General features: G+C 42.2%; 1 protein-coding gene across 2 annotated transcripts in view; it reads left to right on the top strand.

The window, feature by feature from the left end:
* PTCHD1 (patched domain containing 1) overlaps window positions 1–17,495 on the top strand; it is a 52,179-nt gene extending 34,684 nt beyond the window's left edge. For both annotated transcript variants that reach the window (XM_032842311.1, XM_032842312.1), the window contains 2 exons: window positions 3,473–4,133; window positions 15,772–17,495. In XM_032842311.1, the coding sequence (XP_032698202.1) occupies window positions 3,473–4,133; window positions 15,772–17,426 (2,316 nt within the window). In that variant the 3' untranslated portion in view covers window positions 17,427–17,495. The remainder of the gene's footprint in view (window positions 1–3,472; window positions 4,134–15,771) is intronic.
* Window positions 17,496–18,022: the final 527 nt, after the last annotated feature.

Consider the following 18,022-nt stretch of genomic DNA (forward strand, 5'->3'; position numbering starts at 1 on the left):
ACAGGGGGCAAAAAAGAGCATAGCTTCCATCTCTGGCTTCCTTTTTGCCCTGGGAATATATCTAAGGACACCTATTAATGTGTATGCTGTCCTCAGTGGAGCTCCCTTAGGAAAGTAAATCAGGGCATTCTAGAACCCTAACAGGGTGCTACCCAGGTAGCATGTGCAATGTGCCTGCCGACAGCTACACACATGGCCAAGCACACACACATGTGTATGCTTGATACGCGGTCATAAGAACCAGAGATCAGAACTGAGGAGCTTTGGTTCTTCTCCATCCCTCCTATTATCTTCTCATCTCTTATCTCACAGTAGAATCCCACAGACGCCTCCTGCCAGGTGGGTGGCCTCAGCCAACACCCCCTCTCTGGCTGCTTTGTCATTCAGCAGCTCCCTGCCACTCAGAAGCAAGAGTGACACATACTCTACCCACCTCTCCATTGGAAATTCAAAGCAGCTACATCTCACGGCAGCTCTGGTGCTGAGAATTCAGAAACGTTCCTTCTCAAAAACTTCATTAAGGTCTCCTTTCCCAAGTCTCCCTCCTATGATCTGGTGGTATAGGAGTTAAGAGTGTCTGCTTTCTTCAGTCTGTGGTCTCAGGGATCGGAGCAGCAGATCTGCCGAGTTGGTGGGTCACTAAATAGTTTCTAACTCCCCACCCAGCAGGGCACGGTCGCCTTAGAGAATAGATGGAAAATATCCCCCTTGCTATAACTGGGTCCAGCCCTGTGGCTTAACACCATCTAATTTGGCAATCTTTTCCTCTTGACATATTTAGTAATCACTCTAAGGGAGATTTATTAGACTGTTCATAGGAACAAACAAAGCACTAAATTTTACACATATGCATGCTTTCAATACCACTCCTTTTCTAGCCTATTCTGAATCTTCCCCCAAAGTCTTTCTTCAACACTTATCAAAACCCTCTTGTCTTTAAATTCCCCTTGGTTCTTCTCTCCCCTAAAGTAACTTTGTATTTGGGATTTTTTTTTTAGTTAGAAGTTCTTGTAATCAAAATTCAGTGGGCCATACTTAGAGAAGAATGGATAAGAAGACACATTCAAAGTTTAAAAATCACTGAAGACATTTTGCTCATCATTAATTCCAAAACACCAATGCAAAAATTTAGCAGATGGTAAGAGTTTTGTGAAAATAATATCTTAGGTATCTCTGGGAGATCGTGTGTGTGTGTGTGTGTGTGTGTGTGTGTGTGTGTGTGTATGAGGGAAAGAACTCAGAATTATTTCAGCCAAACATAATATGGTGACGTGTTTCCTGAACCGAAGGGTTGGTGCCCATGAGGAGATGTGGGGGAGGGCACACTGAGAATTAGGTTTAACAACTCTTTCTCTGTGCTAACTAAAGGACTTTGACAGCTGGTACCCCTCCGACATTTTCAAAAAGCATAATAAATATCCCACTCACCCTGGCACAAGCACAGCAAAATATCTTCACAAATAATCCATCTGGGCAGATTTAAGAGAAAATATATCAGGGTCATGGAGACTCTGAGAAGGTTATGACTTCCAATGGCATAGTCACGGTGTGGCAACTGGGTGTTAAACTTTATTCCCTTTACATATGAAATGTTTTTCTTTGTTCATTAGATACAGAATGACTATCTCTGCTCCTGCAAGATCCCACTCAGTGCTAGGCACAGGCACACTCATTACTTAGCACTCAATTACATGTCTACCATTGGCCTTGTGTTGCCGACTGGGCTCATTTTACAGAGAAAAGGCCTAATTTTCTCACCTTAGACTGTAGAATACATATACTCCTACATATCTGAACTTGAGCACTCGTGATTTTTTAGGCCACCTTAGCACTTGGGCAGTGCAAGCACCAATTCAACCATTAGCTGCTAGCAAGAACTTTGATTCAACTACTGGCATTGTTAACCTAGAAGTCTGAGGTCGTGGGCCAGGAACACAAGTTCTGGAGCCAGGCTGCCTGGCTCTCTCTTTTACTATGTGTGCGACCTTGGGCTAGCAACCATCTCAGTTTCCTCATCTGTAAAATGAGCCTAGTACTTGTACCTACATCATAGTCTCTTGTAAGGGTGAAATGGGTTAATCTGCGTAAAAGGCCTAGAACTGTGCCTGGCATATAGTAGGAGCTGTTAAATAAGGGCTTGTAATACAAATGTAGTGATCCGAAGGGACACGTGCACCCAAATGTTTATAGCAGCAGTGTCCACAATAGCCAAACTATGGAAAGAATCTAGATGTCCATCAACAGATGAATGGATAAAGAAGATGTGGTATATATATACAATGGAATACTATGCAGCTATCAAAAAATGAAATCTTACCATTTGCAATGACGTGGATGGAACTAGAGGGTATTAAGCTGAGCGAAATAAGTGAATCAGAGAAAGACAATTATCATATGATCTCTCAGATATGAGGAATTTGAGAGGCAGGGCAGGGGGTTGTGGGGGGCAGGGAAGGAAAAAATGAAAGAAGATGGGATCAGTAGGGAGACAAACCATAAGAGACTCTTAATCTCAGGAAATAAACTGAGGGTTGCTAGAGGGGAGGGGGTGGGAGGGATGGAGAGGATGGGTGATGGACACTGGTGAGGGTATGCGTTATGGTGAGTGTTGTGAATTGTGTAAGACTGATGAATCACAGACCTGTATCCCTAAAGCAAATAATACATAATATGTTAATTAAAAAATAAGGAATTTTTTTTTAAATGAGAGCTTGTGTTCCCAGTGTCCATTTTGATCACAGGTGTATAGAGCTTGGACATGGCAAATGTGACTTGAGGTGAGGTGTGCAGAACAAATCCCACTGTGCTTCCTTAGCATGACCACTGTATATCCCCCTCCAGACTCTTGCAGTTCTGTCTCCCCTCCCATATAAGCAGATGAGGAAAGCCGGAGAATATGAGGTCCCTCAAGGTGAGCCTCTTGTCTTTTATGGCACCAAGTGACTGAATTGGATGGGGAAGTCATTTAGGGGCCCTAGAGATCAGCAGCAAGGGATCGGCCTCCACGTGAAGTTGTGCCTTAGTTCACTTGGTACATTACATCTTCAAGACGGTGATCGTTATGTGAGATTTTCAGACACTTATAGACCAACTGAGTCACAAATAAAGAAGAGAACACATGGAAATAATGCTGGTGCTTTACGCCAGTGCTTCTCAAACTGTACCTTTACCAGAATCCTCTGGAGAGCTTGTGAAAACCCAGATTCCCCGGGCCCTACCCCAGAGATTTCTGATTTACTGGGTCGGAGGTGGAACCAGACAGTTTTCACCTCTGACAAGTTCCTGGGTTGTGCTGATGCTGGTTTTGCATCCTTGCTACCTGCTTCTATTGTAAGTTTATAACATTTCATTTGAACTGTTCAGCTTGAAGATGACACAAGTGACTCCGCCACCCCAAATGGACATATTTAAATCCACAGAGCTAAGGTCTTATTTTTGGTAATAAACTGACTTTCATTTTTTTCTCCCATAGTTGCATGCGGCTGTGACCAGGATCCAGGTCCCGAGGCCTGGTTTTAATTACACGTTCGCCCACATATGTATCCTGAATAATGATAAGACTTGCATCGTGGATGACATAGTGCATGTCCTGGAGGAGCTAAAGAACGCTCGGGCCACCAACCGGACCAATTTTGCTATCACATACCCGATCACTCACTTAAAGGACGGGAGGGCAGTGTACAATGGACACCAGCTTGGAGGCGTCACTGTGCACAGCAAGGACCGGGTAAAATCTGCAGAGGCCGTCCAGCTCACCTACTACCTGCAGTCAATCAACAGTCTCAACGACATGGTGGCTGAGAGGTGGGAGTCCAGCTTCTGTGACACTGTCCGACTGTTCCAGAAATCCAACAGCAAAGTCAAAATGTACCCTTACACGTCCTCCTCACTGAGGGAAGATTTCCAGAAGACCAGCCGTGTATCAGAACGTTACCTGGTCACCAGCCTGATCCTGGTGGTCACCATGGCCATCCTGTGCTGCTCCATGCAGGACTGCGTCCGCAGCAAGCCCTGGCTGGGTCTGCTCGGGCTGGTGACCATAACCCTGGCCACGCTCACCGCGGCTGGCATCATCAATCTTACCGGTGGGAAATACAATTCCACCTTCCTGGGAGTCCCTTTCGTCATGCTAGGTAATTACTGCCCTTCATTTTTTTATTTCCTCCTGCTGCTGGTGGTGACTGGGTTCCTAAATGGCAAAGAGTAGCCACCTAACGACTCTGTTTTGTTTATCATGTCTTCCTTTTGCCCAAAGTCCTGGGACCAATTCTGTAATGTCCTGGCCATTGGCAAGGGGCAACCTTATTGGGTAAATGTGTCAGGAGTCCCAAGCCATGGGTCCCAGCCCTGGTTCTCCAGTAAGTAGCGGTGTGGCAATAAGATGATATGAATCTTCTCTGGTGCCGCAGTGTTTTCGGTGGGGCTTCCCCAGAAGCAGACCCTGACACAAGGATTTAGATAGAAGTCGTTAATTTGGGGGGTGAGCCCAGGAAGCCTCAGGGTCGGAGTGAGAACACAAGTCAGGGAAGGAAGACAACTCGGGCTATGTTCATGGGCCGCTTACTGCTTTAGGCTCCAGTGGCTCAATCCCCCAGGGGACCTTCGGGAGACTTAACAGAACACACCTCAGAGAAGTCCTCCTTGAGGGATGAGGAAGCTGTAAGCTGGCCCATGTACCCAGAAACCTATGTACGAGTCACTGACAGCTCTCCCCAGGGAAGACTGAGCACAGTCCTGCAGCCCCAAAAATCCCTCAGGTGGATGGTGTTTGTCATGAGAAGACTTCCGTGAGCTGCGAAATAGTGAATCGGAGGGCACATGGGTTGGGCACTGACAGGGTCTGCTACCCTCAGTTTCTCCACCCTAGGGATGGAATGGAAGTGAATATCACAAAAAGGGACATGATAAATGTACAAGAACTTTGAAAGCAACAAGTGCGAAATAAATAAGAAGGTATCTTTTTTTCCTGTCCTTGCTATAAACTCAGGAGAATGTTTTAAAATGATGGTGTGAGAATCCCAGTCTCTTCTCTCTTAGGGGCTGCGAGAATTTCCTGATAGAGATCACAGTGAAAACAAAGCCAGAGTGGTTCTAGTACAACACCAGTTGCTCTGTTCATCTGGTATTGAAGATGGCATATCCAGCAAGCCTGATGACGGTTCCTGCAGGCCAAGGGTTCCAGGGGCTCGCTTCTCCCTTTTCTGTGGCCACTTCTCATCAATTCCTTTAGCAAAATTAAAATGTCATTTGGAATCAGATACTGACATGACAAATGAAGTGGCATTTTTCACTGAATGAGAAAGAACTATGGTTGAGTTCATTAGAATCCCTAATGCCCAGTTCAGGGGTAGCAGAAGGAAAGAAAAGAATTTACTCAGGAGACCTCAGCTGCCTTACGGTTAAATGATAAGCAGGTGGCAGGGCTGCAAGGTCACAAAACAACATGCTGCCCTCCAGGCTCTGAGGCCTGTGGGAGTACAGACCTGGGCAATAAAAACATATATGGTAGCTCAAGAGAAAGGGGGCACTGCAGAAACCTAGCAAGTCGCACATTCACCAGGTCGCTTTGCTCATTGCCATCAAACACAACACAGAAGAGGGCTGCCATACTTCCTCCTGAATTCAGTCCATTAAGAAGGCAGCATAACTAGCCTCTTGAACTCCAAGACGATGTGAGCCGATGGTGGGCTTCATGCTGGTTCCTCGAAGACTCAGTGTCACTGGGTAGTAGCTTCCATGGACGCTTGAATCAAGGTTTCTTTAAATGAACATGTTATACCCATGATTAGTCCCATGCTTGGATTTTATCTTTCGGCTTTTTGTTTGAAAAATGCAGTGGTTTTTGTTGTGATTTTTTTGTGTGTGTGGAGGGGAGGAAGAGAAAACAGAAATAAGGAAAGAGTGGAGAACTGAAGGAAGTGGGTTTTTAAGATCAAGAAGAAAGACTGTCAGAGCTAGATAAAGGACCATTGGCCCAGGTTTGATGACACTTCAAGTTGTGATTGGTGAGGCCAAAGGATGATTCAATATTTAAAGCTTCCTAAAAACTAATTGCATTAAGTAAAATAAAACTTCAATATTTAGAGCTTCTTAAAATTATTTCTAAGTAAAACAACATAGCAGTAGTCAAAACTTCTTAACATTAACCTCACCAAAAAAAAAAAAAAATCGATTTCACCAAGTAAAATGAAATGGAACATCTGAAACTTCTATAAATTAACTTTATTAAGTAAACTAAGTTATGATATTTAAGATTTCTTCAAATTTCTTTTTGTACTTCCTAAAGAAGTTTTAAACATGGTAAATCAAAGTCAGCACAAAAAGGAATATACCAGCTAGGATCGGTGCAAGGAAAGATGTAAGAGATTGGATGCTGTTAGCCAAGAAATGGCTTTAGAAAACAAATCCAGAAATAGTAGTGCCGCAACTCCACAGAGATCGAGGATCACTGAACTTGAAGTCAGAGTTCAATTCAGAAAAATCTGGCGTTCGTGGTGAAAGAGACCAAGTGCCGCAGGTACCCAATACTCTCTTGTTTGCAATTTGTGAGGAAAGTTAAATGCATTGATTTGATGGCAGTTTTCCCTGCTGACAATCAGTCTGCAAACTTCCTGTACATTTTCAGCCCAAAGAGATCTCAAATTACTTAGTCACAACAAAAGAAGCTATGCATTTTAGTAGCTGGGGGCCCATCTGCAATAAATAGTTTGCACCATGTAATGGGTATTTAATATGCTCATAAAGCCAACAGTGCCTGGATTTAGGATGGTTTAGGTTAGGTTTAGGTTAGGTACCATTCTGTGTTTCACAGATAAACTCTTCATTCTCAGAATTTGATTGTAAAATGAAATATAAGCAAGAGCATGTTCATAAATGCTGCATTAAGAGCCCATGTTTAATTCTGGATTTTTGATGACCAGTCCCAAAACACCAATAAATATTTCAAATGACCAAGAAAAAATGCGGTGCTAAGGGTTTTGCATTATGAGTCAATAAACTGTTCATCCAGTTTTAAAATCTGCCTGTCTATAATATAAAAAGGCTATGCCTAAGCTAAGATTTAAGCAAAACTTCTTGATTTTCCATGTTATATAAATACAATATCAAATTAAAATGTAAAACTATGTGGCCTCATTTAAAAGGAAAAGCATCTTAGAAAAGAAGCCTCTATACAGATTTCCTTGGCCAACAACAGGTCTATAACGTAATAAACATTATATTTAAAATTCAACAAACTAAACATTCTCAGTGTGATGCCGGTCACATAAGGCCAGATCCAGCCAAATGCCAAAATGGCAGTAGACTGACTTAGAATGGAAAATTTTAAGACCACGTGTGTCAAGCAGTATTAACCTGACAAAATTCCAGAATAGGAAAGAATTTGGATAAACTCTGAGAGTTCGCCATAATGGGATGTGACTGTGTGTTTCTAGCCAAGACGATACGTGACATCTCTGGCAATAAGAATATATCCTACACAGATGAATCATTTTGACAATGATGTAAGCATAGATACATCATGATTTAGAATGTTTTTAATCAGTGTCATGCATATTAGACAATCCCACTTCTGCCAAAACCCCTGTCCATATGAGTCAGATCAGTTTATTCAGAGCTGAAGTCCTTAAAGGTCTACCTCATTATAAATGTCCATTGACATTTTTTAGTTACTATAAACTTGGAGAAGAGTTTGTCTCATCCATACCCATTATTCATAAAGTACTACCCTTTCTTTCCAAACTATATTAGTATCAGGTACTGAAGTATTTGAACTGCCATTTGTAAACATTGAACACGCATCATTTTAACCTGTTATGGAACTTCCTTTAAAGGATGAGGCTTTACACCATTGCCCTCCAGTTGGCTATGATTTAAGAAATTGGCAAAGATTTTGTGCATGCAAGCTCTCCTTACAGGCTTACTATCTGCACAGCTTTCCTGGTCAGATACAAATCAGGAAGGGAATTGAATGTTGGAGAATATAGGAGGGAACAGAAGGAAGGTTTCTTCCTTCTTCATGTGGAAGGTTTGTGACTTCATGTACATTCTGACCAGCTGAAAGGAGAGAACTGAAGTTGTGGTGAAAGAGAGTTTTGGTATTAGTTTGTACATGGGTTGCTTTGCATTTACCAAAATACAAAAGCCATGGAGATCAGATGAGCCAAAAAAAAGTATTCTTCAAAAAAATATTCCTCAAGCCATTTCATAACAGATTGCTAACCACTATATGATCACAATGAGCTGCTGGGGATTCAAAGCTCTTTCAAGTGTTTGGGACTTTTGAGAAGGTCAAATGCCACATCCGGGGTGCCCTCCTCCTTCTGAATTTTCAAGCCTGGCCACTCAAATTCAAGGATAGGAAGGGAAGAAATGATGTAATTAAGTGATAGGAGGAGAATAATAGGAGAGGTGTTTGGTTCTTTTCAAGTATATTCCAAGATTATCTGTATTTAACAGAAACCAGAAGATCGGTTCAGTTTTCTGAGAATTTTTTCTCATCTGATGTCACCTGGAATATGATGCAGTATAATGAGTTTAGGCTTTGAAGAGGTGAAAGTTCTTGTGCAGGAAATTTAGTTCTGAGAAATCAGAATTCTTAATTACTTTTGCTCTAAACTCAAGCAGACCTGAAAGGTTTTGCTTTCTGGTTGAGCATTCTGGCATGTTTCTTTCTTCTTCTTTTTTCTTTAAGTAATCCCTATGCCCAATATGGGGCTTGAAACTCAGGACCCCAAGATCAAGAGTCACATGCTCTACTGACTGAGCCAGCCAGGCACCCCATATTCTGATATATTTCTAAAGCCATGAGACATGCGGGGTGAGGAAATTGGTCAGATAATTATAAAGTTCAAGCCATAGGAAATTGCCAATATTTAACTGTTTTTGACCTACAAAATTGGTACAAATAACCAGCCATTTTTGAACTAAAAAGCAGTAATTTCTTATGGTTCAACCTAATACATTATTGTAGAAGTCCATTATCTGCAACAATATGACAGTCTACATGACGGAATAGAATGCTGTGGAAATACTCTGCTTGGAACATTAATCACTAAATGGTTCAGTAATTTCTGGAGGAAAAAAAACCCTAGTTGATAAGGGTTTTATTATTCTCAGTTTTGTTTACATGTGATTTAAAATAAGACAGTAATTCCATATAATAGTTTCAAAGTTTTTTACCCTGGGTATCTTTTTTGTAATGTCCGGTGGTTATTTGGGAACTAATTTACAAGGAGATTGTGCAATCTAGTTTTGTGGGTAGTTCTCACCCTTTTATTATGCCTCACCAATCATATTCCATTAAAGGGTGAGTGGGGAGAAATAGTTCTGGGGGAAATGGTACAAAACGTGTTCTATTGTTCTATTCTTAACCATAATGGAGGATGAGAACAGGACTGATGGGTCAGGTCCAGGAATGCAGAGTTCAGTAAGGCAGAGGAATGCAGTGACTCCTCCTCTTTGACCCTGGTCTTGGTACAATCTAGGTGGTCTAGCCCCACCTAGTCTAGGGACTGGGGAAATGGCAGATTTTACAAAGGAGAGGCAACAGCAGGACATTGAGCTGGTAATAATAGGCTATGGAGAAAAATACCTAGTTTGGTGTTGCACTGCTGGGAAAGTCACTGCTGGGACCAAGTAGTAGTGACCAAATGGGTCTATAGGAGCTCACAATGCAAGAAGATACACAGTCATTGTCAAGGAAATTCTGAATTTCACCTAGGCTACTTCAGTAGCCAAGAGCCAAAATGTAGATGGAACATAAGAGAGAGATTCTAGCCTCTTCTCTGCACTGATGGTATAGTAGCACTAGCATTTCTCTTCCTCACCAGCAAAATAAGTTTCAAATTAGCCTACTATCCATCATGTGTGTGTGTGTGTGTGTGTGTGTGCGTGGTATATATCACATCAGCTATATTATATGTCATATGTAATGTGATACATTATGCAATAAGTTCATGTGCATACATATGCATTTCACATGTTTATAACATTATATAGCATATATTTTTTGAATATTTGAATATAAATACTATATATTTCCCTATTATATAGTATATATTCACACATTTTATATGTAAATATATAAAACATATTTGAATAGGATATGACATATATGCATATATTTATATATTATATATGTCGCCTATATGTAAAGATATTACACAATGACCATAGCATATACTGCGGGCCCCATCTGCAGACAGTGATTTCATATAGTGCGTGCATACACACACACACTCAGTATCTAAATACCTTTCTTTCAACAAGGAAAAGCTATTTGCATATTCATTTCTTAGACTCTTATTTGCAGCTCTCTAATGAAGGAAAAGCATTTCTCAGATTAAAATCCAATGCTGTGATTAGAATTGCCAAACTGTGACAAGTCTCTGGTAGAAAGCATAGGATGTGTGTGTTTGCCCTGATGTGTACATCCTTCTTAACTTAAGCACAGTATACCTTCCTTAACTCTCACTCTTAACTGTGACACAAAACAGGCTGGGATAAACCAAACAATTCAGCATAGAAAGTAAATGTTTATAACTGGCAAAGTGTAAATGTAACCCAATTAATGAACTTCCCCCTGAAAATAGATGTTACTCAACCCTTACATTCATACATCTTAAATTTCTTCTCAAAAAAACCCCCAAATCATGAATTTACGGGGATGCCACTGAAAGAAAAGTATTTTATGAACGTGAGCTACTTAGTGAGGCTCATCTAAGAGTAAAATATGTTTTAAGCAGATTTTGCTCACACAAAATCATCATACTCTGTATTCATCATACTCTGGGTCTTCTAGAAAAATGTAGTAATTTTATTTTCACATAAGAAATTTGGCACTGCCCAGGCATCCTATAAATGGTTTCATTGTCTCTTTATATTAAATGTTTTTACACTGAAACTAAAAGATCATCCAGCAGCAAGCCATCCCATTTCACCTCCTCATCCTCTCAGCTACTCCTTGTGTTCTGGAACTCCAGATGAGGAAATCCTGCTAGTATGGAAAGGATGAAAATGTGAGTAATGCCCAAAGGCATCAGCCTCTGTGCTATGTCTGTGCATGTCGGGGAAGGCAGGAGAATCTGGGCTTGGAGAAAAATCTGTCCTACAGAATCCAAATGCACAAAATAGATCAATTTGCTTGCAATTATTCATTGGCAAAAAAAATAAACAAATCACCCAGACTGCCTCTGATAGCAAAACCATTACATACATTGAAAATATGATTTGTTTTATGAATAGCTTTCCCAAAGCACGTCTACTGGGTAAAGCTGGGTTAGCTCTCAACTATTTGTTGGTAAGTTCCTGCATTAGTGGATCATAAACAACCCTGAAGGCTTTGGTCAGGCCCCAGAAAAGGGTCTGGGTAAGGATGAGATTTGATCTGCGAGTGTTCCTGAGCCTCACCCTAAGTGACTGGAAGATTAGCCAGTTGGGGTTTTTCCACCATTAGTGCTATTTATCACTTGTGCTGCTTTCTCTCCTCATGGCTCCAAAGCCTGAGAGTCATGTGTACATACAGATATAAAATCACTTGGAAAAGCAGAAAAATGATTAGCCTAAGTCCTCTAGTATTTGATTTTACTAGACGATAGTCCCAAAGTCTACTGCTAATAAAACGTAAATTGCACTCCTGGTACAAATTGTATCTGAATGTTGGCAAAGAACTCCACTGTCCTCACCCCAAGACCTGGCTAAAAGCCCCCACTGTTTCAAAGTGTTCACTCGTGAATAATCAGAACTTGGGCCTGTACGTGTGACACATACTGACACCCATGGAAGTATACAGACTTGCAGTGTACCGAAATAGAAACAAACATCTTGCATGTGCTTTTAAAAGACAAGTGAATACTTTAAAAGCTTCTTTATCTTAAGAATTTGATAGAATCAATATGTGTGGTTTAACAGTTCCCTTTGGCAACTCTTCAGCCTTAAACACTGTGACTGTAAGAGAGGGAATCCCGTGGGATATCAATTGGTTTCGGGCGTGCTCACCAGGATAGTCTTTACTTCCGGGTCTTGGGCCATGGACCTACCATTGTGACGTTGTGTCCCGCCTCCTACAGCCACCACAGGCCCTCTGGTCACCAAAGGCTAAGTCTGTTTGGAACTTCAGGTTTGGGTAGCTCCTTACATGAGTGCTGCTACAAGGGAGTGCTCGTGAACAGGCTTGCAACTCGGGAGATGGATAATGGTCCCTTGCTAGAATGATGCTTTGCACCAATGATATACACCCCTTGGTCAGATTTGATAGAGAGGCTTACAGAGTTCGGACTTCATAGAGAAAAATTTAAAAACTACAATGCTAAAAAGACAGCAATATTTTTGCTTTTAAAGCACCTTTTAAAAATAGGGGAAATGACAGCTAAACCTCTGAAAAGTATCTTCAGTCCACATGCAGTATCTGTTTGCCTACATCTGTGCGATCTGGCCTCAGAGTCCTGCTTGCTGGACCCCAGCCCCAAAGCTAAGAGGGTGATGGATGATGGTGACACTAAAGAAGGGAGGCACCTGCTGAGAAAGGAAAGTGAAGAGGAAAGGAACCTACCAAAACCTTTCTTCCCTGCCTTTCCTTGATTTCACCAGCTTGTTTCTGAAATGGGCTATAAAAGATAAAGCCAGGGCTGGCTGGAAGAAAAACTGCCAAGGGTTTAGTCTCTGTGAAATCCACTTACCTCTAATTTCCTCTTTCCTGCCTCCCCACCCCCCAGACTGAAGGGAAGCTGCTTCAGTACACAGTACACTGTCCCGGAGGGGTCTGCATTTGTAAGAACACCCTCAAAGGCCAAAACCAAAGGGAATTTGGCTATAATTATGGGCAGAGTAGGCATTCTGGGGGGTTGCGGGAGCAGGCAGGGTATTCCTCGTGTCCTAGGACTCCTAGAGTATGACTCTCCTTGAGTCCAGGCCAGGAAACAGATACCCCATCATTCAGCTTTCCTTTAGGGTCACAGACTGACCTCTTCAACATAATTACCAGCTGTGAATCAGGTCTAGGCACAGCGAGGTGCTGCAGGCTGGTAATCCCTGGGGGGCACCTCCAGCTATGCTGGCACTCATCTTCCTCTTGACTGACTGAATTTCAGGAAGGAGGCCCAGTTATGGTGTCCACAGTTGTCCCTGAAATCCAAGAGCTCTTCAAAGACACTGCACACTTCCAATTTGGAATTTAGGGTGTAACCATCTGCTAGAAATGGATGGCTTGAGAAACAAGAATCTGGCCTATCAGGAAGGATGGTGGGGGCCTTTAGAGGCAAAAACAACAATAACTAGCAACAAATTCTGAGTGATCAAGTGGAACAGATTCTTTCTTGGGGCCTCCTCTTCTTGCCTCTGCGAGTGTCTACATGCATACCCCTGTAGCGAGAAGAAAGAAGGAAAGGTATAGTTTCCAAAAAGCCCCTAAGAATAAAAGGAAAATTCTCTCTGGAGCTGCCCCGAGAAACAACATCATATGCAAAGAGAGTCAGGAGTCAATAAAAATGATCAAACTGTAAAAGGACAAGGCATTTAAAATGCAGCAACAGAACTCAGGAGACAAGCTCACAGTCTATTTCCAACTTTCCTTGAGTCTGATTATTTTCATTCTGGACCCTCGAGCCTCACTCTTCACGTAATAGCTTTGTTAATTCCAATTCCTTTCCTCACTTAGCCTCTAAGACTACTCCAACAACATTGTAAGAAATGGGATTCTTAGGGTATTTTTCAACAAGAGTCAGAATCAGATAATGTCATAAAACATCACATTGACTTAGATTTAATTTAAATTCTACTATATGACTAATTGTAATCCTTCTATATGCATTCTTATATTCTTAACATATTTAATGACTCAGTACTAAAGCCCTGTTTTAAAACATTTTTCTTGTTTCTAGCATATAAACACTGTTGAAAAAAAAAAAACACTCCATTTGCCATTTTCAGTGAAACTTTAAAGTGTGTTTTAAGTCCAACAGAACTTAGTCTACGTGGCTGCAGATGAAATGGTCAGTATTGTCTGCCCAGGGTGCTGATGCCTTGGAGGGATTAATCCTCTTTTTACTCTCATTGTCCTGGAACAAAGGTCAGTCAGTCCTTCCTGAGAACAATGTGGAAACAGACTTAATAGTCTTCCCTTCGGAGACTAGACATTGACTTTCTAAAACATAATTAACAGGATGCCAGTCAATGAGTGCACTTTTGGCTGCATGTCTGGGGAGTTCAGGTGCCTCCAATTTAGGGGGGCCACAGTGCTAGTTATCGGGTTGACAGTCCCAACCTGCCCTCTCAAAGTGGCTGCAAAATGATGCCTAGTAAATTCAGATAAATGCCAAATCCTTCGGAGAAAACAGGCCTGTATCACGACTACAAAATGGACATTCAGGTGTGAGAGCGAACAAGACTTCACAATAAGGATGTAAATGCCACCCTGGGCATGAGGGAAGGTGTTCACCCAGTTACTGAGCACACAAGAGAACAGTGACTCACTTCACTCAGCATTATGCTCGGCCAGAGATTTTTAATTCCTCTTTAAAAACAAAACTATTGTACCAGCAGGTAAAGATTTTATTATCCTCAATAATGGGATTGAATATGCCAAGGCATAGAAGCAGAAAATTAGATCTGCTGATCCTAGTGCCAAGATAGGGGTGAATGAAAGCTACAACAGGTCACTTCCAGTGGCTTTTCAGTGTCGCGAGGGCCTGGAAACCCCGGGAGAACCATTGGGAGAGTGTCTACCTCCAACCAGGAGAGGTGGGGGAAGGCAAGCTAGATCCAGCCTCAAGCAGGAGAATGGAATAAAAACATGGGCATTTCCCATACCTCTGCTATTCCCGTGCTTCTGGAGTACTAACCAAGGAGGCCAAGGCACTAAGTAGTTAAGGAAAAGGTTATTGATCTGGGTCTCTTCCTCAGAGGCTATTGCCAAATAGTGCAGAGAAGCCAGCAGGGTCAGCCCCTGCTTGATACGTCATCTACGAACAAGCAAAATTAGTCAAACAGGTCCCTGAAGACAAAATGCAAGCTATACACCTAGAAGCAGAAATTTAATTTTTATCAGTGGCAGGGAGAGCTCATGTGAACCGTGTTGCAGTTTCTATCTTTCCTATTCACTCAAACTCAGTACTACTTATTGTGCTTCCCTCTGTGTCTCAGATTTATTGTTCCCTGGACTGATACTTGGGGGTGGGGGTGGGGGGAAGAGGCTGTGATTTAGGTTCCTGTCAAGACTCAAATTAAATACAGTGCCTCTTTCTCTTCCTAACGCCCTCCATTTGGCCAAACATAGATGAGATGATGAGACATTAACTCAGAACCCTCTGCCCACAGCCTTCCTCTGTGCTGACCTCCAGCCAGACTTATGGGGATGCCAAGCCAACTGATGAGTGGCCAGGAGCTCTCTCTGGAGTGTTCCACCAAGCAAGGGAAACAAAAACTCTGCAAGCTGCCTCAACAGCCCTAACCTCTCGCTGTATATAATCCCCAAGAGACAGATGCCAATCTACTCGGCTTTCCATAGGCAAAAGTCTAGCCCACATTCTTGAGCCAGAAGGGAGCAATGGAGATCTTAGCTCCTCGATCTTCTCTTTCACTTGCCATTAACATTTAGGATTCACTAAAAGACAGGGCTCTCTTCCACGGGAGAAATTCTTGGCATTCACAATCTGTCACCACCAAGGCTGGTTGTACTCCCCTTGACCCGGTAGTTGCCCGTGACCAAGTCGGTTCCTCTCTTGAAAGAGGTTAGTCTTTTCAATTTTTTGATCTGGTCTTTTTCTGCCCCCTCAGGTCATGGATTGTATGGGACTTTTGAAATGTTATCCTCCTGGAGGAAAACTAGAGAAGACCAACATGTTAAAGAGAGAACTGCAGCAGTCTATGCAGACTCCATGCTCTCCTTTTCTCTCACCACTGCCATGTACCTGGTCACCTTCGGCATAGGGGCCAGCCCTTTCACGAACATTGAGGCAGCCAGGATTTTCTGCTGCAATTCCTGTATTGCAATCTTCTTCAACTACCTCTATGTACTCTCGTTTTATGGTTCCAGCCTGGTATTCACTGGCTACATAGAAAACAATTACCAGCATAGTATCTTCTGTAGGAAAGTCCCAAAGCCCGAGGCATTGCAGGAGAAGCCGGCATGGTACAGGTTTCTCCTGACAGCCAGATTCAGCGAGGACACAACCGACGGCGAGGAAGCGAACACTTACGAGAGTCACCTATTGGTATGTTTCCTCAAACGCTATTACTGTGACTGGATAACCAACACCTATGTCAAGCCTTTTGTAGTTCTCTTTTACCTTATTTATATTTCCTTTGCCTTAATGGGCTATCTGCAGGTCAGTGAAGGGTCAGACCTTAGTAATATCGTAGCAACTGCGACGCAAACCATTGAGTACACTACTGCCCAGCAAAAGTACTTTAGTAACTACAGTCCAGTGATTGGGTTTTACATATACGAGTCCATAGAATACTGGAACACTAGTGTCCAAGAAGATGTGCTAGAATACACCAAGGGGTTCGTGCGGATATCCTGGTTTGAGAGCTATTTAAATTACCTTCGGAAACTCAATGTGTCCACTGGTTTGCCTAAGAAAAACTTCACAGACATGTTGAGGAATTCCTTCCTGAAAGCTCCCCAATTTTCACATTTTCAAGAGGACATCATCTTCTCTAAAAAGTACAATGATGAGGTTGATGTAGTGGCCTCCAGAATGTTTCTGGTGGCCAAGACCATGGAAACTAACAGAGAAGAACTCTATGATCTCCTGGAGACCCTCAGGAGACTTTCTGTCACCTCTAAGGTGAAGTTCATTGTCTTCAACCCATCCTTCGTGTATATGGATCGATATGCCTCCTCTCTGGGAGCCCCCCTGCACAACTCCTGCATCAGTGCTTTGTTCCTGCTCTTCTTCTCGGCATTCCTGGTGGCAGATTCTCTGATTAATGTCTGGCTCACTCTAACGGTTGTGTCCGTGGAGTTTGGAGTTATAGGTTTCATGACCTTATGGAAAGTAGAACTGGACTGCATTTCTGTGCTATGCTTAATTTATGGAATTAACTACACAATTGACAATTGTGCTCCACTGTTATCCACCTTTGTTCTGGGCAAGGATTTCACAAGAACTAAATGGGTAAAGAATGCCCTGGAAGTGCACGGGGTAGCGATTTTACAGAGCTACCTCTGCTATATCGTTGGTCTGATTCCTCTCGCAGCTGTGCCTTCAAATCTGACCTGTACACTGTTCAGGTGCTTGTTTTTAATAGCATTTGTCACCTTCTTTCACTGCTTTGCCATTTTACCTGTGATACTGACTTTCCTGCCACCCTCTAAGAAAAAAAGGAAAGAGAAGAAAAATCCTGAAAACCGGGAGGAAATTGAATGTGTGGAAATGGTGGATATTGACAGTACCCGAGTGGTTGACCAAATTACAACAGTGTGATAGAGTCTGCTTGTTATATTTTCACCCTAGGTCTTATTGAGAGCAAAGAGATTATGTTAATGAAACAAATTCAAAGTTGTTCTTTCTTTTTTAAGAAACAGACATTGCCAAAGTAAAGGACAAGGGGGGAAATGGGCATTGCATATTTTCAGTCTTTTAAACAAAAGGACTGTTACCAGAAAGAATTTACACACACAGACACACACAGACACATCTCTTAAACTAAGATCAAATAGAAGAAAGCTTATTAGCAAGCAGAATCCTATTTTATTCACACTGCAGATGTTGCTGGTATTGTGACAAAAACCTACTGATTGAAAGGTCAGCTGCCAAAGCAGAAATAGCTTTAAGCATTGTTCAAACAATAAAGCTTCCAGAACTTCTGCAGAGCAGTAGCTCCGGGCAGAGTCTGTGGTTTGAGGTCTTAGCTGTCTCATCTAGCTCCCCAGCACCCCAAGGAGATGCTTTCAAAAGTTCTAGCCAGCAAAAGCAAGCCACAACCTTGGAAGTGACCCATGGTAGAGTGGCCATCACCCATGGAATGAAATTGAGTGATTCCCAAATTTGCCCAAGTGAGGCAGTTTTGTTGTGCAGAA

This window comes from Lontra canadensis, unplaced genomic scaffold, assembly GCF_010015895.1.
Source record: "Lontra canadensis isolate GAN:19392208 unplaced genomic scaffold, GSC_riverotter_1.0 scaffold127, whole genome shotgun sequence".
In the NCBI taxonomy this organism is placed as follows: domain Eukaryota; kingdom Metazoa; phylum Chordata; class Mammalia; order Carnivora; family Mustelidae; genus Lontra; species Lontra canadensis.